Source organism: Salvelinus fontinalis, chromosome 2 (genome assembly GCF_029448725.1).
Source record: "Salvelinus fontinalis isolate EN_2023a chromosome 2, ASM2944872v1, whole genome shotgun sequence".
NCBI classification, from domain to species: domain Eukaryota; kingdom Metazoa; phylum Chordata; class Actinopteri; order Salmoniformes; family Salmonidae; genus Salvelinus; species Salvelinus fontinalis.
Window position 1 is genome coordinate 90,996,034 of NC_074666.1, and position 8,508 is coordinate 91,004,541.

Sequence of the window (8,508 nt, forward strand, 5' to 3'; positions counted from 1 at the left end):
TGAACACGACACAAAAACACTTTAACAAAACAACAAAATAACAAAACGACCGTGAAGCTACAAACGTTGTGCACAAACATACAGGCTACTAACGTTCTTACATAGACAATTACCCACAACCAATGAGAGCCTATGGCTACCCTAAATAAGGCTCCCAATCAGAGACAACCGAAATCAGCTGTCTCTAATTGGGAACTCATTCAGGTAACCATAGACTCTCCTAGACAACTAAACATACATAGACAATACTAGAAACCTGTACTCCACACAAACCCATATACTATACACAACCCCTTTACCATAAACAACACCCAAAACCAACAAAACAAAAACATTCCCCATGTCACACCCTGACCTAACTAAAATAATAAAGAAAACCAATAATACTAAGGCCAGGGCGTGACATAACCCCCCCCTTGAGGCGCGAACTCCGGGCGCACCATACACAGTCTAGGGGAGGGTCTGGGTGGGCTTCCATCCACGGTGGCGGCTCCGGCTCTGGTCGCGGTCCCCACGTCACCACAGTACCTAAACACCTCCTAGGCTTCCTCCAAACGACCCCCCTCCACCTTAACCCCATTGCATTCAGGGGCAGTTCCGGACTAAGGGGCAGTACCAGGGTAAGAGGCAGTACCAGGGTCAGGGGCAGTACTAGGGTCAGGGACAGTACCAGGGTCAGGGGCAGTACCAGGGTAAGGGGCAGCACCAGGGTAAGGGGCAGCTCCGGACTGAGGAATGGCAGCTCCGGACTGAGGGACTGCAGCTCCGGACTGAGGGACTGCAGCTCCGGACTGAGGGATGGCCCATGGCTGGCTGACGGATCTGGCTGCTCATGGCTAGCTGACGGATCTGGCTGCTCATGGCTAGCTGACGGATCTGGCTGCTCATGGCTAGCTGACGGATCTGGCTGCTCATGGCTAGCTGACGGATCTGGCTGCTCATGGCTAGCTGACGGATCTGGCTGCTCATGGCTAGCTGACGGATCTGGCTGCTCATGGCTAGCTGACGGATCTGGCTGCTCATGGCTAGCTGACGGATCTGGCTGCTCATGGCTAGCTGACGGATCTGGCTGCTCATGGCTAGCTGACGGATCTGGCTGCTCATGGCTGGCTGACGGATCTGGCTGCTCATGGCTGGCTGACGGATCTGGCTGCTCATGGCTGGCTGACGGATCTGGCTGCTCCTGTCTGGTTGGCGGCTCTGGCAGATCCTGTCTGGTTGGCGGCTCTGGCAGATCCTGTCTGGTTGGCGGCTCTGGCAGATCCTGTCTGACGGACGGCTCTAGCGGCTCCTGTCTGGCTGGCGGCTCTAGCGGCTCCTGTCTGGCGGACGGCTCAGTGGGCTCATGGCAGACGGGCGGCTTTGCAGGCTCATGGCAGACGGGCGGCTTTGCAGGCTCATTGCAGACGGATGGCTCAGATGGCGCTGGGGAGACGGATGGCTCAGATGGCGCTGGGGAGACGGATGGCTCAGATGGCGCTGGGGAGACGAGCAGTTCAGTCATCGCTGTGCAGACGGCAGACTCCTGCCGGCTGAGGCGCACCGTAGGCCCGGTGCGTGGTGCCGGGACTGGTGGCACCGGGCTGGGGACACGCATCTCAGGGCTAGTGCGGGGAGCAGGAACAGGGCATACTGGACCCTGGGGACGCACATTAGGCCTAGTGCGTGGGGCCGGAACTGGTGGTACCGGACTGGGGACACGCATCTCAGGGCTAATGCGGGGAGCAGCAACAGGATGCACAGGACTCTGGAGACGCACAAAAGGCTTAGTGCGTGGTGCCGGAATTGGTGATACCGGGCTGGAGACACGCACCATAGGACGAGTGCGTGGAGGAGGAACAGGGCTCTGGAGACACACTGGAAGCCTGTTACGTGGTGTAGGCACTGGTGGCACTGAACTGGGGCGGGGAGGTGGCGCCGGAAATACCGGACCGTGCAGGCGTATTGGCTCCCTTGAGCATTGAGCCTGACCAACCTTACCTGGTTGAATGCTCCCCGTTGCCCGACCAGTGCGGGGAGGTGGAATAACCCGCACCGGGCTATGTAGGCGAACCGGGGACACCATGCGTAAGGCTGGTGCCATGTAAACCGGCCCGAGGAGACGCACTGGTGGCCAGATATGTAGGGCCGGCTTCATGACATCCGGCTCAATACTCAATCTAGCCCTGCCAGTGCGGGGAGGTGGAATAACCCGCACCGGGCTATGCACACGTACAGGAGACACCGTGCGCTCTACTGCGTAACACGGTGTCTGCCCGTACTCTCGCTCTCCACGGTAATTACAGGGAGTAGGCGCAGGTTTCCTACCTGACTTCGCCACTCTCCCTTTAAGCCCCCCCCAAAGAAATTTTTTGGGTTTTCCCACAGGCTTCCTACCGCTTCGTCGTGCTGCCTCCATTCGCCGGTATCCCTCCTCGCACTGCGCCAGAGAATCCCAGGCGGGCTCCGGCACTCTCCCTGGGTTGATCGCCCACCTGTCGATCTCCTCCCACGTAGTGTAACCCAGATCCTTTGTAGGTTCCTTTTCCTGCCTCCGAGCTAGCTCCTCATATCGCCGCCTCTCTGCTTTCGTTGCCTCCAGCTCAGCTTTGGGGCGGTTATATTCTCCTGGTACCTCCCGGTCTAAAATTTCCTCCCATGTCCATAAATCCTTGTATTGCTCCTGTTGCCGCTGGTCATGCCGCTTGGTCCTATGGTGGGTAATTCTGTCACGATCGTGTAGCGGATTTACGGACCAAAATGCAGCAGTTGGAAAATAAGCCATCTTCTTTTATTTTAACACGAAGATGAACACGACACAAAAACACTTTAACAAAACAACAAAATAACAAAACGACCGTGAAGCTACAAACGTTGTGCACAAACATACAGGCTACTAACGTTCTTACATAGACAATTACCCACAACCAATGAGAGCCTATGGCTACCCTAAATAAGGCTCCCAATCAGAGACAACCGAAATCAGCTGTCTCTAATTGGGAACTCATTCAGGTAACCATAGACTCTCCTAGACAACTAAACATACATAGACAATACTAGAAACCTGTACTCCACACAAACCCATATACTATACACAACCCCTTTACCATAAACAACACCCAAAACCAACAAAACAAAAACATTCCCCATGTCACACCCTGACCTAACTAAAATAATAAAGAAAACCAATAATACTAAGGCCAGGGCGTGACAACAGTAGAGTTCACTACTGCACAGAACAGCAGAGTTTAGTAGTTCTAAAGATATGTGGGTTGGTGATAACAGATTTACATGGAACAAGGCAATGTTTCTTGAACATACAGAAGGCAAATACTTTCTCCTAATCTAAATGTACGTGTTGATATTAGTTGTCAGTTTACTTCCACATTATTGTGTTTCTAAGACCCCCTTTTTCCATCTGTTTGACCAGAAATCAAACCCCTTTTTCCATCTGTTTGACCAGAAATCAAACCCCTTTTTCCATCTGTTTGACCAGAAATCAAACCCCTTTTTCCATCTGTTTGACCAGAAATCAGACCCTTTTTCCATCTGTTTGACCAGAAATCAGACCCTTTTTCCATCTGTTTGACCAGAAATCAGACCCTTTTTCCATCTGTTTGACCAGAAATCAGACCCTTTTTCCATCTGTTTGACCAGAAATCAGACCCCTTTTCCATCTGTTTGACCAGAAATCAGACCCTTTTTGGAGGTTTTTTGCATAGAAAATCGTTGAAAAAATTTATATATCCCTTAATTCCTTTAAAACTTAAACTCTTAGCTTTCATTTGACACCCAATTTGACGCGTTGCTGTGAACTTCACGTGTTGCTGCTTATGGGTCCTTTTACATGGAAACACCCTATAGAGGAGGTGTGTGTTAAATTGGCACATTTGGTTCAGACAGAGAGATACAAAAGAGTGTGGCATTTGGTTCAAACAGAGAGATACAAAAGAGTGTGGCATTTGGTTCAGACAGAGAGATACAAAAGAGTGTGGCATTTGGTTCAAACAGAGAGATACAAAAGAGTGTGGCATTTGGTTCAGACAGAGAGATACAAAAGAGTGTGACATTTGGTTCAGACAGAGAGATACAAAAGAGTGTGACATTTGTAAAGTCAACTCTTCTTCTCTGGTGCTTTCATCATCCCTAACGGCTCTACTTTGAAGACTGTCCATGTTGTATTAGCAGCCTGTATCAGGTGTGTGTGTGTGTGTGTGTGTGTGTGTGTGTGTGTGTGTGTGTGTGTGTGTGTGTGTGTGTGTGTGTGTGTGTGTGTGTGTGTGCGCGCGTGCGCGCGCGCGCGTGTGTGTGTACCTCCAGACAGAACCGTTGTTAGTGCCGAGGCCGTAATTACAGACCTACTGTTTGATCTCTCTTTGAGGCCTGATGACATCACCCTGTAAAGATAGCCCTCTTCACTACTGCAGGTTAAAGGGACATTTCACCCTGTAAAGATAGCCCTCATCACTACTGCAGGTTAAAGGGACATTTCACCCTGTAAAGATAGCCCTCTTCACTACTGCAGGTTAAAGGGACATTTCACCCTGTAAAGATAGCCCTCTTCACTACTGCAGGTTAAAGGGACATTTCACCCTGTAAAGATAGCCCTCTTCACTACTGCAGGTTAAAGGGACATTTCACCCTGTAAAGATAGCCCTCATCACTACTGCAGGTTAAAGGGACATTTCACCCTGTAAAGATAGCCCTCTTCACTACTGCAGGTTAAAGGGACATTTCACCCTGTAAAGATAGCCCTCTTCACTACTGCAGGTTAAAGGGACATTTCACCCTGTAAAGATAGCATGATCACTACTGCAGGTTAAAGGGACATTTCACCCTGTAAAGATAGCCCTCATCACTACTGCAGGTTAAAGGGACATTTCACCCTGTAAAGATAGCCCTCTTCACTACTGCAGGTTAAAAGGACATTTCACCCTGTAAAGATAGCCCTCATCACTACTGCAGGTTAAAGGGACATTTCACCCTGTAAAGATAGCCCTCTTCACTACTGCAGGTTAAAAGGACATTTCACCCTGTAAAGATAGCCCTCATCACTACTGCAGGTTAAAGGGACATTTCACCCTGTAAAGAAATCTATCTTTACATCTTGGGAGAGGGACGGGCCAGGTCAGGAAGTTCCGACGCACCCCGAGTTGTAGTCTATCAGGGAACAAAATGTTTTTATCACCTTGTCCATTAAGCAACAGATTCCTCCGATAGGAACATCACTGGAGGACATCCCATGGCTCCTTAAAACATGGACGACAATATCTAAATGCATCCAGTATAACATAGAGCCTTCACAAAACACCCAGCCTCCCCTCTCAATACTCACCTCCTTTGCACCCCAGTACCTCTACTTGCACATTCATCTTCTGCACATCTATTCACTCCAGTGTTTAATTGCTACATTGTAATTATTTCGCCACTGTGGCCTATTTATTGCCTTACCTCCCTAATCTTACCTCATTTGCACACACTGTATATAGACTTTTCTATTGTGTTATTGACTGTGTGTGTGTGTGTGTGTGTGTGTGTGTGTGTGTGTGTGTGTGTGTGTGTGTGTGTGTGTGTGTGTGTGTGTGTGTGTGTGTGTGTGTGTGTGTGTGTGTGTGTGTGTGTGTGTGTGTGTGTGTGTGTGTGTGTGTGTGTGTTCGTGTGTGTGTGTGTGTGTGTCCTAGCAGGCCTGGGCCATATAGATTGACCTTTTACTGCTAGCTTCAAAACAACAGTTATCTTTATCTGTAAATGGATTGACTTGGTTTTGTCTAAGTAAAGTAACTTAAATAAGACCAGTTAGTAAGTGTATTCATTTAGTTAAAGCTCAACTATTCAACTGTTATTAACTAACTCACTTATTAACCCTCCCTCCTTGTCCCTCCATCTACCCCTCTCCCTCCCTCTTTCCCCCTCACCCCTCTTCCTCTTCCTCCTCTCCCACTCCCGCTCCCTCTTCCCCCCTCCCCCCCCCCCCCTCTCCCCCCCCCCCCCCCCCCTACCTCTGCCCATATATCCTTCTCTCTCCTCCACAGCTTTGAAAAGATCCTTCGACGTCGATGACGTGGACGAGCTTCCTCCCTTCTCCCCCTCCTCCCCCGTTCCCTCCCCCCTCTCCTCCACCTCCCTCCTCAACAAGACCAACGAGGGTCGAGGGTTCCCCACCTCCAGCCACGGCTCCCCTGCCTTCCGCTCCCGGATCAGTCTTGGTACCAACCCCAGCCCCGCCCAGAGCCCTGTATTCAAGTCCCGTATGGTCTCCAGTCTCTCCTTCAACAGAGCCATGAACAGACCTACCATCAACAACAATGGCGGCAGCTCCGGAGGCATCGCCAGAGCCTCTTCTTTCCAGAACAAGTTCAACCCGAAGGGTTTCTCCTCCTCTCTCTCTGGCCCAGGCAGCGACAACGATAGTCTCCATAGCTCCTCTTCTAGTCTGGAGTATTCCATCCAGGGAGGTGGAGGAGAAGGAGGAGGAGGAGGGGTACCTCCAGGCAAGCCAGGGTCTCTGTCCTACTCCACTAGCCCACAGATGGAGCAGCGTCCTGGGCAGCAGCGTGGCGTGGGCGTGGGGATGGGGAAGCGGATCTCTTCCCATGGGAGTGTGTTTCACTCTGAGCTAGAGGGGCCTATAGGGCTGGGAGCTCCAGAGCCCAGGGGGGTGAGCCACGGATCCATGCCCAGTCTGGACCTCCAGATCGGGGAAGGAGGAGGCGGGGTGATGGGGGTGCGGGGGGCTGGAGGTGGAGGGGTGAGGTATGGCAACGCCAATGTCGGTTTGAATGGCGGATCGCAGCGCCATTATAACACCAGTCCCTTTGGCAAGGAAGGATGCTACACACCCAATCGGAACCACAGCAGCTACCAGGCCCAGCCCAAACCCAAAGAGACCCAGCGTCTCAATAAGTTCCCCCTGGATCTAGACAGTCTGGTGGGGGTGAAGACGCCCCAGCCCAGCCCCCATCATCCCCCCTCATCTGACCCCCCTAAACCTCCCCCCAGAGCCCAGTATCCCAGCAGCCTCTCTGTCTCAGCTAGTCCCTCCCTCAGCAGTCTAGACAGCTCCGGTGGTGACCTCACTCCTCTTCCCTCCGCCAACCACCACCTCTCCTACAACAACAACAACCCCTCCCTCCCCCGCTCTCCCCCACCTACCTCCCCCCCGGGGGCCAAGCCTGTCCCTAAGGTGAGCCAGTCCCCTGTCCCCCTGTCCCCCGCCCAGACCCCCCAGCTCAACCTGCTCTCCCGCAGACCTCAGGTAGGACACCTGGCCCTCTCCACCCCCCTGCCACTGGAGCACACCCAGCCACAGGAAATGATATCAGAGAGAGAAAGCGTGGGTTCCATCCTGCAGAGGATCGCTTCCTTCTCCCGTCCCGACGCCATGACGACCACCAGGGTTCCAAGCGCCGCCGGTGTTCTGAGCGGGGTTGCCCTTAGCAACGGGGTGAAGAAGGAGAGCCCGCCACCGATGATGCGTCAGGAGCGTGTTTCCTCACCTCCACCATCACCTCTACCTGTGGCGGTGCAGAGACAGGGGCTAAAGAGAGTGCAAGGTAAGCGTTTTAAATGTACATGGTTACTGGCCCAACGCTCATAACCGCTAAGCTAACTGCCGACCACGTAGGTCATTAACTAATGTTTTCATAGGAATGTTCCCATGGTGTGCAAGGAATGTTTCCAAGAGACCATTCCCTACATGTCAAATAGAACTTACCCAGAACTTAAGATACTAAAGGTACCAGACACATTTCAAGAATATTCATGTGATCAGCTTTCTGTGTGTTAGGAGAATATTCCATCAATGTCCCACCAAACATACACAGAACATGGTTGTCATTAAAGCAGACTGGAATACATCCCTGTAATGTTTCTCTCTAGATTGAATGGTAATTCTCATCTGAGGACTGTATTGTAGATTTAATGGTAATTGTCATTTGAGGAATGTATTGTAGATTGAATGGTAATTCTCATCTGAGGACTGTATTGTAGAATGAATGGTAATTCTCATTTGAGGACTGTATTGTAGATTGAATGGTAATTCTCATCTGAGGACTGTATTGTAGATTGAATGGTAATTCTCATTTGAGGACTGTATTGTAGGCGATATAGAGACAAGTGGCATTTTAATGTCATTCATAGGACATGTGAACAGCATTTAATCACACACACACAACCATATGTTTACACTTCATATGTTGACAATCTGCACATTATTTCATTCATAGGACATTTAAAACTTTAGTCACACACACAACCGTAACCAAGACTGGACAGTCTTAGTGTTTTGGGAACATATCTTTAGTGATGTCCCCACAATGTTTCCACCAGACTGTTCCCACAACCTAATGAAACATTCTGGCAACCCTTAAATAACAAATTAAATGTTTTTAAGGATCGGTCTTGCAACATCAGACAAATGTTTTGTACAGACATTCTGTAATCATCAGCATAGTTTTTTTTCTGGGTAGTGTTTGTGTTATGAAAAACATTCTGGGAACTTTCACAGAACCAATTTTGGTTCTATAGTCA

At 50.4% G+C, this 8,508-nt stretch overlaps 1 protein-coding gene across 1 annotated transcript in view; it reads left to right on the forward strand.

The window, feature by feature from the left end:
* The window catches only part of LOC129831634 (uncharacterized protein KIAA1522-like), a 53,319-nt gene extending 45,566 nt beyond the window's left edge, over nt 1-7,753 (forward strand). Inside the window, exon 2 of the mRNA XM_055894982.1 lies at nt 6,012-7,753. Coding sequence (XP_055750957.1) covers nt 6,012-7,576 — 1,565 coding nt within the window. The 3' untranslated portion in view covers nt 7,577-7,753. The remainder of the gene's footprint in view (nt 1-6,011) is intronic.
* Nucleotides 7,754-8,508: the final 755 nt, after the last annotated feature.